The following is a 24,657-nucleotide window of genomic DNA, read 5'->3' as shown; positions in this document are numbered from 1 at the left end:
AGGCGAGGGTCGCCGGCCCGAGCGCTGTCACTTCAGGGCTGGGGGGGGTCGGCTGCGGCCACTCACTCCTGCCGTCCAGAGCCATCCTCGCCTGACTCGTGGCCGAGGCTCTGTGGTTAGCGAGGGATCCCCGGGCCGCGCCCGCTTCCACCCGCCGCCTCGGCGCGTGCAGGTGAGAAAGAAGCGAGGCCGCCTCGGGACGGGGCGTGTTAGGACTTTGGCCAATCTTTGACCGCGTCTCTTTGTCTCCCTTCTGTGACCGGCTGCTTTTTCTTTGAGCGACGTTGAGCTTAGTGATAAGCTTCCAGGTTAAGGAAATTTGGTCACCCTTCCAACTTCCAGAAGTTGAGTGCCAGCTTTCAGCGCCTGTGGCAGGGGATGAGTGTGGTGGGGTGGGCCGGGCAGAAGTTGGCACTAGAGCCGCTAGGAGAAGGCGCAGTGTCGGCCTACGTTTTGTTTTTCTTTTTTCACTGAATGTTCATAAAAGCCACACCGGAGTGTCGGATCCCTGATCCGTCGGTCTCCAGCTTCTACCGAGGCTGGAGGAAGCCGCGTCCTCGCTGGGCGCCCCTCCCTGTGTCTCCGCAACATTTAATGCCTGACCTGTTCTTGATGCCGTTTACTACGTGTCATGTCTTATGCTTCGTAATGACACGTTGTATTTTTAACAATACCAATATTTAATGCCTAAAAATTTTTTATTTTATCAAATTTGTGCATTCGAGTTAAAACTTAGCATTAATTGCTATGATCAGTAGTAAATTACATTCTTTCAGCTTTCATTTCCTCGTGTCTAAAATGGCAACAAGAACACCTACGCTAATAATACAAGTAATAATTATTATAACCACAGTGGGGACCATGCTTAGCTCTGTGCACTTTTATATGTATTTTCTCATTTAATCTTGGAACCGATCCAATGAGGGAGATGCCGTTTTATCCCCATTTTGCAAATGAAGAAACTGAAGCACCAGGAGCATAATTTGCCTATGGTCTTCTAGCTAGTGAGTGGAGAAACCATGGGATCTGTCTAGGTTCAGAACCCATGTTTGAATCACAGGTTACATTCAGAAACTACAGTATAGTTGTGAAAATCAAATATAAAATGTAAAACACATGGAGTAGATGCTTAATAAAAGTTGACTCCTTTCCATCCCCTGTAAAATAAAATGATTTAAAAACAAAAACAAAAAAAAAACCTCAGAATGTAATTGATAACACCATTTGTAAGGTTTCTTTGGGTCTGCATTCCATATATTTAGGTGCATAGAATCACTGTTTTTTTGTTTTTTGGGTTTTTTTTGATGGCACAGAAATAACAAATACGGAATGAATTTCGATTAGCCATCTTTCTTAAACAACATACAGCCTTTACAATAGATTGTACAATAGACCACTTTTAGGAATGATTAAGTAATTTTAGCTGGAAGTTACCTAGTCTACATTTGTAGACATCAAGGTCTAGAGGGTACAAAACTTACCTGAGTCCCGCTGTAATGTTTATATTTTTATATAATTTGGTTCATTGATCAATATTAAATGAGTGACTGAAGATGATGAAGAGATAAATAGAAAACAGATGAAACAAATTGGTATTTTGGTTACAGGCCATTTATTTTACTTATCCTAAAATTCAGTATAAAATGGAAGATATTATTAGAATGTTAGTTTAAAAGACAGGGGATGTGGTTAATACTTTACTTCTGTAAACAGAAAGCAAATTCTAAGTCATCTGTGTTGACCTCACAGACCTAAATTTTTAAGTTTTTGTAGGGTCGATTCTTTTTAAAAGAATGTTAAGTTCTATATTAAGATTGTTTTCTAATCTATCTCAACATTCTGCACATGAAAATATAGAGCCAACAATACTGAAAATCACTGGATTAAGTAATTTTAACTATCAGATGGCTTTCTTCTTAACTTGCCATTCGCTGTAATTAAAATCTGCCCCAGTTTACCATAACTGAATGAATATGTAGTTCTGTATTGATGTCAATAAATCCCTAACTCCAGGAGAAACTCGGGACATCTGGTCACTTTATAAATGAAAATTAATCAGTTTAACATGTTGCTAGTTTTTATGGAATGCTTGCTACTTAATATCTTTATTTTTTGGCTTCTTGCCAAATATATTGGCTCACAGCATGAGGGAGTGATTATTCTTTTTGAAGAAAAATTTTTAAAAATATTCTGTAAGTGCACTGGTTTACTTTTAACTACACTGCTAGAGTGATAAGATGAAACATCTAACTGCTAAAAGTTTCAGGACTTTCGAGTTCTGAGAATTTAAATTTCTGAATGTGTGACAAGCTGAACTTACCTGAGAGTATCCACATGGACTATTGTTAAATTTTAGATTTCCCCATTTACATGAAAGTTGAGATCTGTCAGGTTGTAGGTAGAATCCTAAAGGGTTATATTATACAAAGAAATATGTAAATATCTCTTGTAGCAGGTCTCTTCTGACTTTGGTTATATATTGTGGTTTTTTTTGTCCTTTTACATTGTTGCAAATGTAGGAGTCTTGGGGTAGGGAGGATGGTTTGACAGGGATAAGGGTAGGAAGAGTACCTTAGTCTTCAGGGTCCTGAAATGGTAACAGTATCTGTAAATGTAGAAAACTGAAAAAATATTACAGTATGTACCTAGAATAAAGGAAGTGCAGTCCATAAAAAACTCAAAACACTAGCAGCCTTAGAATATTTCAGTAGATAGGTAAAAAAAAAATGTGGTATCTCTTTTTCAGGAGCTGTGTGCCATAGGAGCCAAACTATACTTGATAAAGTTCTCATCTTTTTAAAGATGGCTAATTCTAAGACTTTTATAGAATTATTTATTTATAAAATAAACATAATGTGGGTTTTTAGAAGTCAACTACCTTTAAACTTATTTTTGTTTGTTGCTTTAGAAGATACGGTAAACTATATTTAGCAGTATGCTAAAGCATGTGTATATCACCTCATCATGAAATATGTTGTGTCTGAGTAAAAAGAAATGCTTTAAATACCCATACTACATAATATATAAACACGCATACACATATGTGTATATTTACATATATGCATGTGTACATATGTATTTCTTAAAAGAACCAGTCTCGTTATACAGTCTCTAAAATGCAGGTTCCTGAACCTCAGGAATGTGTAAATGCCTCACTGGGGTGTAGGGAGAAAATATTAGACTTAATATTATATTTATATTTAAATCTCATTATCTTAAAATTAAAATTTTTTATTATGACTTATATTATACACATACATGTATTTTAATTTATAAGTCAACATGCATATATTTTAGGTGCATGTCTGCTCAAAAAAATTTAATAAAGGTGATCAAAAAAGCTTTGGAGATCATTGGTATGTAGAGGGGATGATTTAGTTGGGGAGTATAAGAACTACTGTATTTAGGAGAGAGAACTGATAAAACTTGGTGTCTGAGGTAATAAAGATGAGAAAATCCAAGTGACACAAGTTTCTGGTTAGGTGATTACATTCACTGAGGTAGGCGATATGACCGCAAGGGGGTGGTGCTGGTTAACTGAATTTATAAATGAGTTTATAGTGTTGAAGGTTTTTTTAAGGTGACCGTGGGACATAGGTAGAGATTCTAGAGTGCAGATTAGGAGCTCAAAAAAACCTGGTTGAGATTTAGATTTGGGAATTCTTAGTCTGTAAGTGCTAGCTGAAGCTATAGGTTGCAGATGAAAATACCACAGAGTATGTAGAATGAAAAGGGGCGGAGGAGAACCTGGGACACTTAGCACTCAAAGGCGGGGTAGATGAAAAGAAATCTAGAAAAGCATTTCCTTTCCCCATTTTTTTTCTCCGAATTCCTCATTCCTTTGGGTGACAGTTTAGTGAGTGACTTGGTTATTTGTGGGGGTTCCCTGCAATTGGCAGGTATGAGGTAAAGGCAGAAAGACCTAACAGTGTTTTGAGACAATTAGAGAAGCAGTTTGATGTAGTAAAGGCCTCTTGATTGGGAGGTGGGGAACCTGGCTTCAGTGCAGGCTCTGCCATTGAATTTCTCTTCGTTGGAAAGCTTCACCTTCCAGGACTTTGATTTCTGCATCTGCACCATAAGAAAGTGGTCTCCACCTTTCCCTCCCTCTGTCATTCTTTGAGTTGAAGGATAGCTGCTGTTTGACCTGAGCGCAGCAGAGTACAGCTCTCATCTTTCTCCCATGAGCAGCCATTTTCTTATATCATCACCAGAGAAGTGGGGAGGTGCTGTGCTAAATGATTTCTTTAAGAACACTTGCCAGTGCTGACCAGACTTCTTCGTCATGCTGTACCTCTGTTGTACATTATATTTTAATATATCATTGTATTGAGAGCCAGTTACTTGAAAAAGGCTGTGCTGAGTGGGTGTAGAATAGTAAGTTGACATGACTTTGCTGTTCAGTATATTGTCTAAATTGGGAGAAGTTGTGTTCAATCTAGGGAAACAACAAATACCAAACAATGTTCTACAGAATGTACTGTACCAGATAATATTCTTTAATAGATTTTGAGAGAAAAATCAGCATCAGCTTAAGTGGTTTTGGAGGGCTTTCTTGAAGAGCTTGTAATGGTATGAGCAAAGATATGGATAACAAGATGGACGACATATTCAAAGGACAGTGTAGTTAGATTTAGCAAATATTGTTTGACTACTTTGTTTTATTTATATATAGATATATACACAATGTATAAGTATAAATGTGTAAGTATAAAAATGTATAAGTATAAAAATTGGAATTGAAGGCTGGATTCTTCCCCTCTAGCTCTGGTCTAGTGATATTCACAGACACGAATACAATTAGTTATAATAGAAGTTTTATAATAAAATTAAAACATTATACTGTTGAGTATCACTGAAGGGAAGGTTTGTCATCCACTGTGCTAGACACTATCAAGAATATGTTTTGGAACCAGAAAGACCGGAGTGGTTAATTCTGCTTATTGTGGTTGGTGAAGAGATGAAGAGCTAGTGAAGGCCAAAAAGAAGCCAGAAAGTTAGAAGAAAAGTTAGTATTTTATTTTGTTGCAGGGAATGTAGTTTCAATGGAGTGATGAGGAAAGTTTTTATATGAAGAATTTGTTGGGAATGTACCATTTGAAGTATGCATGTCACATGCCAGTATATGTTACTGAATAAGTAATGTAAATAATTTAAGGTTTCATACTCCAAAATTAGGAATAGTAATTTATTAGCTCTCCAATATTTTGTAGTTTATGTCTGATTTATTTCATATTATGATTTCAGTGCTTCTCAAAAGGTGTGATGGTAGGTCAAATACTGATTTTTGGAGGAGGAGGTTGTAGTTTGAAAAAGTTCATTTAGTGTTATGTTATATTAAAAAAACAACAAAAAACAATAGGGGATGGATTTGTGCTTATTAAATAAGCATGGTTTTAAAAATGGTTTTTTAAAAAAAACTTTTATTAAGTAGTCATTTCAGATTCTTATGTTCAGAAGCATATGACCAGTGAATGAATTGGAGAGTACAAAGAAAATTCAGTAATAAAGTAAACTGTGATCCGTAGATCACTTTAAAGATATATATTGCTTAGAGCTTTCACATTCGTGGTCATTTTATCCTTGCAGCAATTCTGAGGTAGATATTATTCCCAGCTTAGTGCTGAGTAAAATGAGAAATTGATTTTTCCCTGTGTTTCCCAACCAAAAAAGTTACTAACTCCTCCTCCCTCCCGCCAGCCCCAGACAGACAGACAGACAGACGCGCGCGCGCACACACACACACACACACACACACACACACACACACGCGCGCGCGCAGAAAGGTATCTATAAACATAGCAAGTGTAAAGAAGGAACAGCTTACTAGACTGGTTTGAAGAATATCTTTGGCTTGGTATTGTCTTTCACTTTTGAGTGGAAGGAATTGCTGGGAAGACTTAAGGCTTTTCATGGTAATTTTGGATAATAGATTTGTTTAAAGTGTTTATTTTTCTGATTGTATTTCAAGTCTGTCCTTCAGTCTTGGAGTTTATTTTGTTCCTTCTCACCAAGTTTTTAAATTTAATGCTTTTTTTTTTTTTTTTCCACAGAAGGCTAGCCATTTTTGGGGAGTGGTGGTAGTATTCCAGTTGTGTATTTATGGAATCACCCTTGATTGTATCAAAATGTTTCTTATTGGCTTGAATTATTTTGAATTCTGTGTGGTTTTTCTTAAGCTTGCTCTTCCTGTCATTATTCTGTTCCTTATGTTTATGAGTTCTATAGAGGTTTTCCACATAAATTTCCTTCCTTAGCTCTGTATACTTTTCCTCCAGTTTTGTGGTCTTACTGTTTTTGATCGCTATAAGGTAAGATGTATTTGAGATTTTATAAGTTCTTTGAAGAGCATACGAATTTAACTAGATTTTCTCTTATTTTCAGAGAAGATTCTTCACTTTCTTTTATTTTTTGCCTCTACAAGTTTTTCCTAGTTAAGTTGCATGTCCTTTCTTCCCCTCATTTTCAATTTATCTTCAAGGTTTTTTATTTGCCAGCATGCAGGATATTCATTCTTTATCTTTTCCTTGCACTTGTGAACTGGGTGGTGAGTGGTGATGATTGATCACCCATACTCTCATTTTCCTGGAGGAGGTGGGTAGAGTGGTTACTAGTGATGAATTTTGTCTTCAGTATATTATTCTGTAATTTTCTTAAAGTATCCAGCCCTGTTATGAGCTCTTCTTGGGTTTCAAATTGTTTTGAGAACCTATAGCTTTAGAGCAGCCAAACCTTTGTTGTTGGAGCTCCTTAGCCTCACACCGATATTACCATTGAGTAAGAAGGTAAAAAGCCTCTTCTGGATGGGAGTAGTGAATTTTAGGAGGTTTTTTAGTTCAGAGTACTGTTCTTTTTATCCACAGTGGGTGGAAAAGTACTTCAGATGAAGTCTTAGTTCCTTCTTTGCCTTGGAATACTTAGCCTTTCTTATTCTCTATTTTTCTCCCCTTCATCTTTTCTGTTATGTTTTTGTTAATCATTCTAGCTTATTATTTGGGCTAGAAACACTTAAATGGTCACCACTATACACCTCTTCCTGCCAGATGGAGGGGAACAAATGTTAGGTTTTATTGTTTTTGCTGTTCGATGAATTCATCCAATTCATCCTTCCATTCGCGCTTTCCCAACTGATTGTTCTCTGTGTGGGGGGAGGTGGGATGAAAGCAGACCCTCCAGCCCCAGTCAGGCCTTCACATGACTGCAGCTACAACTGATGACTGCACCCAGAGCCAACCACCCAGCTAAGCTGCTCCTAGATTCCTGACTCTCAGAAATTGATACAACAAATGTTTGTTGTTTTGAGCTACTAAGTTTGAGGGCAATTGGTTATGTAACAGTAGATAACTAGAACAGAAGCATTTTCCAGGAAGTAAGGGAAATTAACAATTGTAACTGAAAATAGTAGTTTAGTCATAGGTTAGTGTCCAGCGTGCCCCTGGCTAACCTGTGCTCTGGCTTAGAGGGGTTCCTGTTAACCTTAGTTCAGAGAAGATGAGGAAGTGTGTGTAAGTAGCGACAGAACTTCCCAAGCATCCTTTCTAAATAGAAACGAGTATTGAAAGCTTGGGCTTTTGAATCAGGCCTAGGTTCATGTCCCAGCTTCGTCACTTATATATCTGGTACATGGTAGATATGCCATAAATATTGTTAACTTTGATTTAATTAGTTGTAAATAAAAATGTGCCCTTGTGCAAATATTTTATAGGCAGAAATCTTTTGCAGATGACTCTTTTTTTGTATCGGATGTCTTTGGGGCACTTTATTTTAAAACTCGAAATAAATGTAACTCACCATATTTTTCTAAAGTAATTTTTTCCTGAAGTGTAATTGCTTAATTTCTACAAATATAGTACATATAAAGTTTCTAAAAATTTTTATCTGAAAATGTAAAAGGAAATGCCAGATGAGTTGTGACATTATTAAAAACTGATAATAAGTGTGTATTTAAAAGTTTGAACAGGATACAAATCTTGATGAGATGAGTTTACAATGGAGATTAAAATAATTAGGCACAGTTTTTGACAGTGGGAACAATTGCACATATTCGTGGCTGTTAATCACTATAATGAGATAGCTTGGAGGAGATGGTTAAGATTATTTATTGCTCAAGGAATGAATTCTGACCCCTCAGATAAAATCGAATATGGTAAAATATAATATTAGAGTGAAATACTTTTGTAAAATGAGACACAAAATCTGTGGATATGCTTATGAAATTAAATTATTTGATAACTAAAATAACTTTTGTTGGCCTCCATTCAGTCTGAAGGCCTAAGGAATAAACTCATAGAACATTACAGGTCCTTTCCAATTCTGTGCTCTGAGTCAGTTCTAACGCTTGAAGGATGTTGTCTTTTAAAATAATGACTAGGCCTTCAAAAAAATTGTAATGCACAGGGTCACATCACAGCTTCTGGATTCAGATGGTCTGCTTTCATTTTGGAGAACTTATTTAACCTCTTTAGTTTGTTTTCTTCATCTGTAAAACAAAGATAATGCCATTCCAGCCCCGCAGGATTACCTGGAGGAAATACTTAGCTGTTATTATTTTATCATTATTTTTATTGTTATAGTCATTTGAAGGTGTTGAAATAAAACTTTTTGCTGCAGATTACCTTAGATAATCAAAACTCAGCATATTGTATTCTTGTCTGTGCTTGGTTTGGTATATGCCTAGGCTGGCCCTCTTATGAACAGTTAGATCTTCCTGTTTCAGTAGTCCCCAGCGGCAGCGAAATCAAACTGTATGCATGATTCAAGTTTCTACTAGTAAGACACCTTTTCAGAGCAGTTTCCTTAATTTTTTTAGCCTCTCCTAGGTTTGCTTCCTCATGACAGAAAAAGCCTCAAGTCATTCTTTCCTATTTCTATTAGCATTAGGTATGTCATCCCTGACTCTGATCTTTTTTTAAGGTGGTCTGTGATATTAATATTCAGAAAAAGCTGTATTTTGTCTTATGTAGTAATACAAAAACACTGAGGTTTTGCTGCTTTTTATTATTTTACAAATTGTTAGGAATCTGATTCTCAGAAAGCACATTAAGTAGAATAATCTTACTTAGTTTGTGCAACCTAAAGTAAATCTGATTATACATATATTATTAACATAATAATTAGTATCATATGATAATTAGCATCTGATTAAAATTACGCAATATAATAAAGTTATGATATTTTATCAAAATAAGTACTAATGAATAGCAGTAATAATCTACATTAATCTATTGTTTGCAGTTGTGCTGTTTCTAACCCTTATACCTTATTCTTTCTTCCATATCTTTTGTCTCCCTTAACATAGATCAATCCAAAGTTTTCTAGTTTTAATTATAATTGAAAAAAACAAAGCATTCAGTTACTTCTTTATTCAATCAAGTCATTGTTGAGCTCGAGTCATAATGTGTATTAATAATCATAAGTAGTACTTAAGTAGTGCTTTAAATGTTCCAGAAGTTATTTTAAATTCATCAGCTTATTTAAACTTCACATAACCCCAATAATGTATGTACTTTGGTCTCCATTTTTAAGGTGAGGAAACTGAGGCACAGATTTAAAAACTCGCCAGTGTCACCTACCTAGTTATTGGTTGATCAGTGATTTGAATCCAGGCATCTAGCTCCAGTCTGTTCTCTTAACTCTGCATGCATTGTCATACAGTGGCGGACATAACACATGCTTGCCCTTATTAAGCTTATTGGTTTTTGGAGACCTCAGGATATGTTATCTTTATTTGTAGTTTCTTTCTTAATTAAATATTAAGACACTGCTAGATAAACAAGTGACTTCTAGGTGACAATTCATAAGGCAGGTCAACTGTACACATCTCAGTAGATGTGTACACATCTGTAGTAGATGCGTAAGAGCTATATATGTGTTAAATATAAATCTTTTAAACAAAGATTTTTTATATTTGTTTAAATATGTGTATGTGTCTATATGTGAATCACCTGGCTTAAATTTCCTCTCTGATTCTTCTCATCATTAGGAGGCCCTAAGAGTTTCTGCAGATGATACTTCTCACACTCTGTTCCAGCAGTTTTCTTGACCTTTTCAATTCCAGTGGCCTTTGAGCACAGTCTTAGGAACCTCTTCAGTCCTTCTCACATTCTCTTGGCCTCCCCTCTGATTCAAGCCACTGTTGCTGGGAACAGTTCTGTGACTCACTTCTGGCTGACTGCATCTTGCCTCAAGTGCCTTCATCATTTCAACCCCTGGGGCTTCTCAAACAAGCCCTCTTGTCTTTGGGGTGAGAAGCTGGCAGCAGCCTTCTGGGCAAATGGACTATAGTTCTTGGAAGTGTCAGGGAGTTAATGTCCTTTGGGACAAACTTTTACCTGTGGGCACTGGAATTGATACAGCGTACTTAACCCTCCCATGGAAACTTCCCAGCGAGGTCAAGCCCCCAGGTACGCAACTATGGTAAATCAAGGATCCTGGGATTGGCTTTTTTTCTTTTTCATAGTTTTCTCTTCAGTACCTTTCTCGGGGTCACCTTCCAAATACACTGCCTACCTAGACTCCTCTTCTTGTCTCAGGCTCTGCTTTGGGGAAGAACCCCAGCCAAAACAAGTACCCATAACTGTAGCCTCACTTAGACCTTTTTTCCCAAGACTGAGTTTCTCTGACATGTTAAGCCCACTGCCTTACTTCCCAGCTCTTTCCCCTCCGCTGTTTATGTGAGCCTCTTTTCTCTCACCTGCCCAATGTGGTCTCTAGTCTCTTAACTTTGTCCTCTTCTTTGTTGTTAACTTTTTGTCAGTACCAACCCCCACCCTGCCTTTCTGCATTTGTTCTGTAATCCAGTGGATTAATTCAGTGATTTCAGATTGGCATCTGAGGACCCATAGTAGTGTGGGAAATAGTCACAGTAATTTGAGCATGTCTACAAGACTTTTAAAATAATTTTGTGCTTCTGCACTTATAATTGTAGTGGTAAACAACTAGCATCTGGATTATTACTGATTAATTCTTAAGCCTATGTTTGTATACGCTGGTATGTGTAAACTAATTTTAGTTCTTAATATATATGAGCCAGAATCACAAGACATTTTACATCTAGCTTTAAGCTGGCTTGTATATACTTAAATGAATTGAAAATTGTTATCATTAGGGTATCCCCAGTTACTTTTCTATTAAAAGAGGATCTGCGCATTCACTAATCTGAGAGACTTCTTTCTTGAGCTTCTGAGACATGTCAGAGAAAATATCATACAGTTTAATAAAGTTAAGCAAAACTATTTGAGCATTGACTTTGTGCCCAGCACTTCTAGGTGCTTTAAGTGAATGACACACCAGAGCCCTGTCTTCTTGGAGCCTAGAACCCATCAGGGAAGATGGATATTAAATGAGTGTTACAAATGTGCTTTTATAAATTAGGATGTCATTACCTGTCGGGCCTTCAGTATTGCTCTAAAATCCTGTTGCACTTTCCTAATTTTCTTCAACCTCTTAGCCCCACTTCTTTTTCTCCCAGAAGTTGTCCTTACTTCCTGTTTCAGATTAACCACAGGCTGTCATGCATGAATACTCTCAGCTTCTTACCCCTGCCCTGACTGAGAAAAGATGCTGCATCTCTCGTTAGGGTGATAGACCGCCTTGGTGCTCTGGATGCCATCCCTCTTTTCTCCAAGGAGGCTTGGCTCCGTCAGGTACTTTTATTCTCTTTTTCCTGTGTCTTAATCTCTTCAAGTCTGCCCTCAGCTTTCCTCTCTTCTTAAGAATTCTTTTCTTCACAGTCTTATTCATTTTTTTCACAATCTCATCCAATTCTGTTTCAGTTGCCACCAATATACTAACAGGTCTTGGGTTTGTATCTCCTGACGTATCTCCTGAGATCTAGACATCTTAACCAGCCGGTATCTTCCCTAATTCATGCAGGCATTTCACAGTCCACATTTCTAAAACAAAAGTCATCATTTTCTCCCCTAAGTTCATTTTTCTTCTGTCTTTACTTGGTAGTGATGATTCCTTTTTTTCCTCGCCCTAATCTAAGCAACCATCAGATCCTACTATTTGTATATCTTAATCTCTCATTTGTTTTCTTGTCCATTGCTGCTGTCTGAATTCAGATGTTTGTCACCTCTTACTTGAACCTTGGCAGTAAATTTTGTACTTGTCTTGTGGCTCCTAATCTACTCATTCTCTACCCTCCTGATTTCCTGCCATGTATATGTTATCATGTCACTCACTACTGTGCCCCAATTTTTTTCAGTTTCCCTAGTATATATAGAATCGAATCTAAACTTTTATCATGGCATTGAAGACTCTGTAACCTAACTCCTTCTGCCTTGCTGGTCTCGGTTCTTGTCATTTCCAACTTACAATTTAAGCCTTAGGAATACTTAAGTACTTTAATATTCTTTTTGGCCTTTATGGTATTTTAAGATTTTAGCATAATTTATATTTATTGCAGAAAATTACAGGGATAAAATAATCACTTATCTCACTGACCAGATTTAACTGTATATAATATGTAAATATATTTTTTGTAGTCTCTTTCCTCTAAAGATGGAAGGATTGAGACAATGCCACTGGAGAGGGTTAGACACCCAAAAGTATATGTTTACAAATAAGATTGAAAAGAAGTCATTATAATTCTTCTCAGGAAACTGTGGCTTTGCATGTGCAAATCTTTTATCTGGAATATTTTTTAACATTCGCCAACCTATTTTCAACATATCTGCAGTTCTAGCTGAGATGTTATCTCTATGAAGCATCTGAACTTGCCCAGGCAGATTTTAGTGTCCTCAGTGCACTGTGTCCTTGTCTTCATAATAGAAACCATCACAGCATGTTGTAATTATTTGTATTTTTGTCTTTGAACTGAAAATTCCTTGAGATAGTGACCTTTGTATCTTCAGATAGGGCATAAAATATGACATAGTTGGCTGAGGAAGAACTTCCAGAGAAACCAGTAAAGTCCAGGGGAATAGAGTGTTTTATGAAAGAATCGTGAAATGTTTTAAATGTTGCTGTGTAAATTCTGCGGGTTGTAAAATGCTATATCTCCTCAAGTGCATATTGTAGGCAGTCAAATTTTTGAATGAAATAAATGCAGAGAGTAAGGTAAAGCCTGGAAAGATTTTTTTGTGAGAGCATTTTCACATGCATGGTAGCAAGTGGACACCAATTACAGCAGAATCAGGAGGGACCGGGAGGTTAGGAAATGGAGACCAGTGAAGACAACTATTTCTAGACCTTTGATCATGAAGAAGAGAAAAGGGATGGGATTAGAACAGTATCTGAAGGCATCTTTCCCTATTGGCCCCTCATAATAAACTGTTCTGTGTGGAATGGTATTGGTAGAAAATTCCTTAGGGCACCTTTTCTCAGTGTAAGAATCCCCAGGAGTACAGGCCTCAGCTCCTTAGATTCTGGTTTTTAGGCCTAGCATGGGCATCTAGGTAAATCTGATGCAATTGTTCCCTAGATCAGGGTTCCCCAACCCCCACGGCCATGGACCGGGTCTGCAACTTGTTAGGACTGGAGCTATACAGTAGGAGGTAGGAGCGGGGCCACAGAGGCAGTGAGCAAAGCTTCACTGTATTTGCAGCTGCTTCCCAGCGCTAGCATCACCGCCTCATCTCCACCTCAGATCATCAGTCATTAGATTCTCGTAGGAGCACTAGTCCCTGGTGCCAAACAAGTTGGAGACTGCTGTTCTAGACCACACTTTGAGAAGTGCTGCCCTAGAACGTTTTGAAATTTAGGAAGCTCTTGGCCTTCTTTCCTCCTGCAGGTGCAGGAGTGTCCACACCTTTAAAGACTGTCAGGATTTCAGGATTAGGTGGGGAAAGCTGTTTAGTCTTCTCTGCCACTTCCTTTTCAATATCCAGCTCTCTGCGGCTGACTTTCCTGGCGGCCACTTCTAACCATGCTCCCTTCTAAGCCTTATTATCCTCATTGCTCTTCTTTATTCTTAATTACTGTCTTCTGTGGCTTCTCTGTTTCCCTGACAGAAAGCCTGCACTTTTACAGATATCACTAGCTAATGACAGTGCCTCTGGTTTTGCTAGTATGTTGACCAGTCGCAGGAGAGCTGATATCTGTCCTTGAACTGTTCCCAGCTGTTGTCCTTGTTCTCTCAGCTGCTCTTCACCACTAAAGCCTTGATTTGCCTTATTCTGGGTTTGAAGCTCTTCAGAGGCCTGAGGATTTCAGAAGGCTGATCTTTGGCTTGTCAAGATTTATAGAAGGAAAGGACAATGGTATTTAAAGTAATATTTTAAAGTTATGTAACCTAAGAATGTTAGGAAACATTTTCTGTTACCTAATAACTTTATCTTAGTGCTGATTCTCTGAATTTAAGAGGTTTCTCAAGGTAGTCTAGTGGTCCTTAAAGTAGCCTGAGTAGTATCCTGAAGAAACACATAGCAGTCCATTGTGCAGAAACTGCCCTGATGTTCTACTTGTCACAGCCATGCATTTCCTTGGGAGTCTTTATGTTCCGGGTCCTTTTAGTCATAACTTTGGAATTGATAACGTTATTTGAATTACTTAGAATTATGGTCTATGTTGGATTTATTACACATCTTTTAGGCAAGCCTTAAAAGGTGAACTCTTAGGCATTTCACACTTCTGTGACACAGCTTTTGTTGGTCTTTTGGATGCAGTCACAAGTGAGATGTAAGCAAAACTAAGTTTTGGCATAACAGTTTGCTGGTCTGAGCACAGTTGCAAAGTGGATGACTATGCAAATTACTCTTCTGGCTTTTCTCTGGGAAGCCAACGGAGAAAAGGCGAACTTTGCATTTAACAGCAGAGGAAACACAGGAACCCAGAGTGCTCTGAAACAGCTTTGAAGCATTGTCTCACGGAGCTGTGGAAATTGTATCCTGGAATGTAAGCTCTTGAAGATGGAGATTTTTAAAAGAAATTTTTTTTTTTTTAAATGAAGGAAATTTACCAAGAAAAAAATTCCACATAGTAACTCTGCCATAATTATTTTTATTAAGAAAGCAAAAAGAAGAAGACTATAACAGTTTAAATATAAGTAAACTCATTGTCTTTGTATTATGCTTATAGCTCTTTGTCATCTGCAGATCTCTTGGCTACTTTATACTGTTATGATTACATACCTGTCATCTTAATGTGTAATTTGCACCCCAAATTATTCTATATACCTTTTGATGTTACTTCATTTTATTATTATTATGACTCTCTAATAGGTCCATCAAGTTGATGTAGTTAGCCATTTCTCTATTGGATTGAGGATGTTTGCATGTTTACCTATTGTAAATATACTAGAGTTCTATACTGAATGTGTTTTTTTTAATATATATTTTTAATTATTTCCATAGGATGAATTTCCAGTGGCTAGAGTACTAAGTCAGAGGGTAGAAACATTTTTAATGGTTTTTGGTATAGATCGTTAAAGTATTTCCCCCCAAATTATACTAGTTTATAGAGCCATATCTGGTTATTTTCAGCCTTTTACAGTAAGCTTTGTTGGGTTAAAAAATTTTATTTTTTGCTTGCTGATTTACTTTATATTGCTTTAATTTTTATTTATTTGATAGCTAGTAAAGCTAACCATTCTTTTTGGTTCTATATTTATTTTGTTTGTTTTTGTTTTTTTGTATTTGGGAGGGGAGGGGCAGATACTTATGCATAATTTTTAGATTGGTTGCTAGTCTAAGACTAGTAAGTAGTAGTTAAGGGATAAGATCAATGACCTGTAGCTATAGCCATCTTTGACTGGATTTGATTCTGGAAAGGCATAGATTAATATTGTGAAAACTTTGATTCACAAAAGATAGCTATATTCTAATGGTTGGAGTTTGGGGGTATTCTGCTTCCTATACAGAATATTACTTAATTTTTCTTTAGAGATTCTGGAAGACATTCAAGCCTCCTTCAGGTCTTCTTATACGCCCCCGCCTTCCCCACCTTTTTTGATCTAGTTTGTATATCTAGAAATTGAAGGGAGTTAAACTGAGTATTTTACTAATTCCATGCACAGAAGTTGATTTTGTTAAAAGAGAGAAATAATTATAGGAGAGCAAATTCAAAAACTGAGTCAGAGCCTTGTGCAGTATATTGATCTTAGTCTGAGGAGAAATAAAAACTATTGAAAAGTTGTAAGTAAGGGGAGGATGCTGTCAGGGTTTTGGCGAGTTCACTCAAACTAACATGCAGTACTGAAGTAACTGAGGCATCTGATTTGGCCCCGTGGGAGCCACAGGAGATAATGTAGAGATTCCATGAGGCAAAGACTGTTAATAGTTTTTAGAGTGTTAGGGACTACTTGACACTGTTGTTCTTTTTTTGAAGCACTGTTAATTAAATGTTAAAGTATATTTGATTTGGAGAAAAGCAACGGTGGATTCTGGGAATTCAGTATGAAAGTTATTTTAGTGCATGGAGGTGAAAGATGAGGTAACTGGGGAGGAAGGATAGGGGCATGGAGAGGGCTGGAGAAGAAATGGTTTGAGAGGTATTATGTTTATAAAAATGAACAAGATAGGCGAGTGGGAATGTTTTATGTTTAACGTATTTTTTTAAAATTTTAACTTAATGTTATACATTTTATATTTCAGATGAATTTACAGCTGATTTTCTGGATTGGACTGATCAGTTCAATTTGCTATGTATTTGGCCAAGCAGGTAAAAAAAACACCAAAAAACTTCCCCTAGTTGTTTTCATTTCAGTATCTCATATCGCTTTTTGACCAGTTTGATTCCTGGGAAAGCCGAAGTCATACCATGCTGCTCCTTCTGAAAGCCCCGCAGTAGCCCCATCTCACTCAGAGTGAAGGGCAAGGTTTTCACAATGTCGTGTAAGGCTCTTGATCAGGCGTCTTTCACCTTGCCACCCAGAATGAAGATAGGCAGGTTGGCCAGTGAAAATGTTAAAATGATATCATAGAATATATTACTTAAAGACTTTTTGAGAATCTATCAGGATGTTCGAAATAGAGAAAGTAAAAGCATATAATATACTTAGAAGAAAATGAAGTGTAGAATGGTGGATTATGAACTATCCATTACCATCTAAAAAAATGAAACCCGGAACAATTGCCTTTCTAGAAGATGTTCTTGCTCTTTGATCAGAATTCTTGCAAAATGTTGACATTGAAAGAGGAATAAAAAAATAAAGTTGAAAATGTATTTAATCCCCTTATAAACCATGGTGCATCCACATCTGATGCAATTCCAGTTCTGTTCTCCAGATCTCAGAAAGTATATTGCATAGAACATTTACTTGATCTTAGGATAGGAAGGACGTGCTACGTAGAAAAATGAAGAAAAAAACCATGAAGGAAATATAGATAAATTTGAATTAAATAAAACTAACAACACCAAAACTCAAAAATATCTGTATGTCAAAACACCATCAATAATGAGAAACTAAAAAAGGTTTAATTTCATGAACATGTAGAGATCCAATAAAAACAGATGAACATGATAATAAAATTTGTAAAAGACAAAACAGAAAATTTACAAAAGAAATGATCAGAAAGAATATGAAAAAGTGAAACTTTGAATAACTGACAATTGATATTCTAATTTATACTTGTTAAATAAGTAAACAGATTTTTTGTATTAAAAAAGCACTCCATGTCTAGGGCCGTACCACCCTGAACAAGCCCGATCCTGTCTATCTCGGAAGCTAAGCAGGGTCTGGCCTGGTTAGTACTTGGATGGGAGACCACCTAGGAAGACCAGGTGCTGTAGGTGTAAAAAATAAAAAAATAAGGGATTGTAAACCGACAAGGTCCTTGCAATCTGTGAGGTCAACCAAGGGTTGCCTCATCTAAAAATAAAATTAAAATAAAAGTATTCAGTGCTGTTGTTGAAGGTGTAGTGAATGGTATTTGTATACTGCTTGTGGAAGTATACATTTGAATATTACTTCTGAGTAGAAATTAGTTTGTATCAAGAATTTTAAAAACATTAATACTCTTCAACTCAGTATTAAAAAATTTATGATAAGGAAATAATCAGTTTTACATTGAAGAATGATCATCAGAATGGGTGCATATATGTGTATGCGTATATATGCGTTTGGGGGGTTTGTGTGTACATGTGAGCAAGAATGTGTGAACTGTGTACACACGCAATGGAAAACAAACTTCAATGTTAAATAGGTATGAAATATGTAGTAATTAAAAGCCATATTTTTGAAGAATTTGTAATGAACACTTAGGATAAACTATAAAAAGTAGTACACAAAATATATATCCTCAGTTTCGTTTAAATAATGTCTATATATATGAATGCTTCCTTGCCATTTTTCATCTATCTGTATAAAAAGAAGCCTGGAAAGAAATATACAAAATTGTTAACAGTAGTTATCTCTTAGTGAGCAGATTATGAGTGATTTTTAGTTTTTTCTTTATGCTTTTACGTATTTTCAAATTTTCTATAATGAGCATAATCAGAAAAGACACATTGGAGACATTCCATATCAGAGCTTTCCACATGAAAGGCATGCTGAGGTAGATTCAAAGAAATGTAAGACATACTTTTGAACACAGCCTGAAAAATCATGGGATTTTGGATTGGTTGGATATGAGCTTTTCAATTATTTAACATAATAAAAATAAAGGGAAAACTGCTGAAGATGTATATGGGGTATGGTGTGGAAGCATGAGTTAAGTGAAAAGAAATAATATTTTACCCAGTTATAAGAAAACTCCTGACAATTATGACCATCCAACATGTGAGATCCTGAAATTACACCTTTGGAAAAATGGATAAGTGTATGTATGGGTTAACGATACCTTGTCTTTGCTATAGAAAACAAGATAAATATGCCTTTGTATGGTTCTGTGTCAAGTGATTCAGAATCACCTTTCCTTGGGGCAATGTGGATCAGCTTAGTAACGAGGTTCATAGTAGTCATATTTAACATTCGTATATATTGCATTATTTGTCACTGTGATCCTGGTTTTTCATTATTTTCTCTTTTGAACTTCAAGTAAAGTGGTGTATTTTTTTCTCCTGACAGATGAAAATAGATGTTTAAAAGCAAATGCCAAATCATGTGGAGAATGTATACAAGCAGGACCAAATTGTGGATGGTGTACAAATTCAGTAAGTAAGATTGCACAAGTCCTTTCCATTTATTCTCTGGTCATTCAGTGTTGTGCAAAACTGTGTCCTTGGGAGGGGCTTGACGTGAATTTTCATTTAAATCAGTATTTTTTAAATAAGCATCAACTGTGTGTACTGTGTGATTCTCTAGAGCTGTGCTGTTCAACATTGCCTCAGGGCACATGTGGCTTGAGGACTTAAAATATGAGTGGTCCTTATTGAGAATTATAAGCCTCAAATAAATACTAAAGTTTGAAAACTTAATGATTAAAAAAATTATTAATAATGTTGAAATGCTAATATTTTGTATATGTTGTTAAAATTGATTTCCCATATCTTTTAATTTTTTTCTTTTAGTGTAGATACTAGACAGTTTGTGCTCACCTTTGTGGAATGTATTATATTTCTATTGGACAGCTTCTCTCAAAACCCTAGCTATTTAATTTGACTGTTTTGGATTCCCCTCCCCCCTTTTTTTTTTGATGGGAGAGGTATAAATTAACCTCCCTAATTATATTTGAATTAATATAGAATTGCTTTGCATCCTAATAAAAGCCCATGGAGGTTAGGGTTTAAATTTTATTCAGGGGGATTGGATTAAACGTGGTGGCATGAGAGACGTTCCCAGATCTCTCCCCTTGAAACAAGAATAAGCCGAACACCTTAACTTCAACAAAAAACACCCAAACTGCACACCAGCACATCTGAACGTGATCTGCACATAAGAGCTACCACAGGTCAGAACCCTGGGAGAGGGAGGAACAAAGAAGCTGCCTCTCCCAGCTGGAGCTCCCTGTAGGATGAGGGGGAAGGGAGAGGAAGCTGCACCTTCTCTGAACAGCCCTGCCTGGCAGTGCAGTGGGCTCCATGCGGCCGGCGACAGTGCCTAATCATCAGGGCAGAAGGCAGAGAAACAGGAACTGCAGAAAAGCAGGGACAGCAGAGAAACAACAGTTGATTTTTACCAGCTGTGGTTGCAAAACTGAGGTTGAGCTAGAGCCTCCAACTTCCAACCAAGAGGGGCCCTCCTCGCATACCCTCCTAGACAGAACACTGTGGAGCCCCAGTGGAATCTGAGCGAACACTACCAAAACTGTTACTAACACTGACAGGAACTGAGACTGAGGGTAGCAAGCATGATTAAACATCAATAAGGAAAAAAAACCCATTATCAACACTTTATGTAAAACAGAGATCCACGAGGCTTAGATGCCACCTACTGGAAACAAAAAGGAAAACCTTATTTGCAACAAGCTAGGGAACATTATATAATAAATCTTTCTGGAAAGAAAAAACACACTTCCATTAATGCCTAGGCAGAGAAATAGTCCATTAAACACCATGAACAACCAAGGTGACAAGGCATCTCAGAAAGAAAGAAACAAATCTCCAGAAAATAAGCTTACAGACATAGAAATATGCAACTAAAATGACAGAGAATTCATGATGGTACTTCTGAAAAAACTCAATGAGATCCAGAACAATTCAAATCAACAGTTTCAGGAATTGAAAAAAAAGCTAGATGATCAGAGCATAGAGAACCAAAAGGAATCAAATAGAACTTCTGGAGATGAAGAACACACTGCAGGAGTTGAAAAATGAAAGAACAAGCTTGAAAAATAGAGTAGACCAAATGGAGGAAAGCATCAGTGATATCAAAGACAGAAATCTAGAAATAAATCAGAAGAAGAAGAAGAGAAACTGAAGAATGAAAAATAATGAAAGAGAAATTCAAGAACTAGCTGATACCATCAGGAGAGGAAACATAAGAATAATGGGTATTACCGAAGGCGAGGAAAAGGAGCAGGGATAGAAAGCATTTTCAGACAAATAGTGGAAGAGAATTTTCAAATCTAAGGAATGAACTGGAGCATGGAATTAAGAAGTCAACAGAACACCCAATTATCTCAACCTATAAAGGCCTTCCCCAAGGCATATTGTATTAAAATTATCAAAAATCAATGACAAAGAATTCTCAGGGCAGCCAGGGAAAAGAAGACGGTAACCTGTAAAGGAAAACCCATTATCTTATCATCGGACTTCTCAGCACAAATTTACAAGCCAGAAAGGAATGGAATTAAATATTCAAACTGTTAAATGAAAGGAACTATGTGTATCCAGCTAAGCTCTCCTTTAGATATGAAGGAGAAATTAAGACCTTTCCAGACATAAAAAAATTGAGGGAATTCTCCACTACGAGGCCTCCACTACAGGAAATAATGAAAAGTCAGCTCACCTGAAACAAAATGACCAAAAAAAAGCATAATTAGGAATAAGTGACTAGCAGGTGGATAAAAGCAGAGGAGTGCAACCCTTACCATGAACAGGGCATAATAAGCTTAAAATAAGAGATTTGCTATAGCAAGATAGTAATGAATGTTCAGCATACATAGGGACAAAATGAGACGACAATGACAGAAAAGGGGAGGATTCCAAGTTCTAAATTTGTAAAGGGGAATGGAGATAAGGCACAAGCAGAGGAAAAGGGACTACTGTGTATATACAGCTATCCTTTTCATCATCGTAATGGTAACCACAGGCCAAAGATTTAGAACCAAAGTATATAATGTAAAACAAGAAGGACCAGAGGGAAAACTCACAAAAGCTAACCAAAATAAAGAAAACAGAAGCACAAGGACAAGGAAGCAATGGAAACACCAGCTACCAGAAAGCAAAAGATAAAATGGCTATAAGAAGACCTCATATTTCAATAATCACCCTAAATGTAAATGGACTGAACTCACCAATAAGGCACAGAGTTGCAAAATGGATCAAAAAACAAAACCCAACCATATGCTGCCTTCAGGAGACACATCTCAGCTCCAGAGACAAATATAGACTCAAAGTGAAAGGGTGGAAAATGATATTTCAAGCAAATGGCATTCAGAGAAAAGTGGGAGTAGTGGTACTATTATCAGACAAAATAGACTTCAAAATAAAAAAGGTAAAGAAAGATACTGAGGGACATTTCATAATGATAAAGGGAATCATGCACCAAGAAGACATAACACTTATTAATATCTATGCTCCCAATCAGGGAGCCCCGAAATATGTAATTACTAACAGAACTAAAGGGAGAAACACCAAAATACTATCGTTGTAGGGAACCTAATACCCCACTGTTGGATATGGGCAGATCATCCAAACAGACAATCAATAAGGAAATAACATCCTTAAATGACATATTAGACCAACTGGACATAATTGACATTTACAGAGCCTCTCATCCCAAAACAACTGTTTATACATTCTTCTCTAGTGCACATGCAACATTCTCAAGAATCGACCACATACTGGGACACAGAGATAGCCTCAACAAATATAAGAGGGTTGAAATCATACCAACCATATTCTCTGATCATAATGCTTTGAAACTAGAGAGCAACTGCAGAAAGAAATCAGGAAGAACCACAAATACAACATGCTACCGAAGAATAACTGGCTCAGAAAAGAAATAAAAAGAAAAATCAAGAGATACATAGAAACAAATGACAATGATATTACAACACATCAAAACTTTTGGGACACGGCAAAGTGGTTATAAGAAGAAAGTTCATATCATTACAGGACTAATTCCAAATTCAAGAACAAGCGCGCCCCCCCCGCCCCCAAACCTAACATTTATTCTTAAAAAACTAGAAAAGGAAGAACAAATGAAACCTAAAGTCAGCAGAAGGAAAGAAATATCCAAATTATAGCAAAACCAATTGAAATTGAAAACAAACAAACAAAAACAATAGAAAAAATAAATGCAACAAAGAGCTGGTTCTTTGACAAAGTTAATAAAATCGACAAACCCCTGGCTAGACTCACTAAAGAAAAAAGAGAAAAGACACAAGTAAACAAAATCGGGGATGAAAGAAGGGAAATTACAACTGATAAGGCAGAAATACAAAGGATCATACAAGAATACTATGAAAAATTATATAACACCAAATTTAATAATCTAGAAGAAATGGACCAGTACTTAGAAAAATACAACCTTCCTAGACTGAATCAAGAAGTGGAAAATCTAAGTAGACTGATCAGCGGTATGGAAATTGAAGCAATCATCAAAAACTTTCCAAAAAGTAAAAGTCCAGGACCAGATGCCTTCAACAGTGAATTCTACCAAACATTCAAAGAAGATTTAATACCTATTCTGAAACTTCCAAAAAATTGAAGAAGAGACAATATTTCCCAACACATTTTATGAAGCCAATATTACCTTGATACCAAAACCTGATAAAGATAACACAAAAAAAGAAAACTACAGACCAATATCTCTCATGAACACATGCAAAAATCCTAAATAAGATACTAGCGAACCGAAGACAGCAACATATTAAAAAGATTATACACCACTATCAAGTGGGCTTCAATCCAGAGACACAGGATTGTTCAACAAACGCAAATCAATTAATGTGATATGCCACACAAACAAATTAAAAAATAAGAATCATATGATCATATCAATAGTGCAGAAAAAGCCTTAGACAAGATACAGCATCCATTAATGATCAAAACACTTAACAAAATCGGTATAGAAGGAAATTACCTTAACATAATAAAGGCCATCTATGACAAACCCTCAGCCAACATTATACTTAATGGTGAAAAACTAAAAACCTTCCAAGATCAGGAGCAAGGCTGTCCACTGTTGCCCAGTACTGCTATTCAGTATAACAGTGGAGGTCCTAGTGAGTGCAGTCAGGCAAGAGAAAGATATAAAAGGCATTCAAATAGGAAATGAAGAAGTCAAACTGTCACTATTTGCAGATGATATGATTCTCTATGTAGAAATCCCTAAAGACTCCACAAGAACACTTAAAACAAAAAACTAAGAATTGACCTACTAGAAACAATAAGCAAATACAGTAAAGTGGATACAATATCAATGTTCAAAAATCCACAGCGTTCCTATACTCTAATAAGAAAGAAGTATCAGAAAAAAGAAGTGGAAAAAATCATTCCTTTTGCAATTGCAACAAAAAATAAATAAAATAGCTAGGAATAAATCTAACAAAACATGTGAAGAACCTATATAATGAAAACTACAAGACCCTATTAAAAGAAATCGAAGAAGATAGGAAAGATATTCTGTGTTCTTGAATTGGAAGAATCAACATAATTAAAATGACCATATTACCTAAATTATTATACAGATTTAATCCAATCCCCATCAAAATCCCATCGGCATTTTTTAATGAAATAGAACAAAAAAATTGTCAGATTTGTATGGAAGCACAAAAGACCCCAAATTGCCAAAGCCATCATGAGTAAAATATGAGATTGAAGACATCACTCTGCCCAACTTCACATTATACTAAAAAGTGACAGTGATCACTTTTTAGGAAAAAAAGTGATATTGGCAGAAAAATAGACACATGTACCAGTGGAACAGAATCCAGAGTTCAGAAATATACCCACATTTATATGGGCAAATAATTTTGACAAAAATGCCAAAAATATACAGTGGAGAAAGGAAAGCCTCTTCAATGAATGGTGTTGGGAAAACTGAAAAGATACCTGCAAAAGAATGAAACTAGACTTGTCTATCACCACACACGAGAATTAACTCAAAATGGATTAAGGACCTGAATATAAGATCTGAAACAATAAAATGCATAGAAGAAAACATAG

General features: G+C 36.4%; 1 protein-coding gene and 1 pseudogene across 1 annotated transcript in view; both read left to right on the top strand.

Moving 5' to 3' along the window:
* The first annotated feature begins 16,458 nt into the window (after positions 1-16,458).
* Positions 16,459-24,657, top strand: part of ITGB1 (integrin subunit beta 1) — a 32,323-nt gene continuing 24,124 nt past the window's right edge. Inside the window, exons 1-2 of the mRNA XM_011376319.2 lie at positions 16,459-16,602; positions 18,950-19,035. Coding sequence (XP_011374621.1) covers positions 16,536-16,602; positions 18,950-19,035 — 153 coding nt within the window. The 5' untranslated portion in view covers positions 16,459-16,535. The remainder of the gene's footprint in view (positions 16,603-18,949; positions 19,036-24,657) is intronic.
* LOC111729974 lies at positions 17,559-17,676 on the top strand (annotated as a pseudogene).

The sequence above is a fragment of the Pteropus vampyrus genome, unplaced genomic scaffold (assembly GCF_000151845.1).
Source record: "Pteropus vampyrus isolate Shadow unplaced genomic scaffold, Pvam_2.0 Scaffold294, whole genome shotgun sequence".
In the NCBI taxonomy this organism is placed as follows: Eukaryota; Metazoa; Chordata; class Mammalia; order Chiroptera; family Pteropodidae; genus Pteropus; species Pteropus vampyrus.
This window is presented reverse-complemented; position numbering and strand designations above follow the sequence as displayed.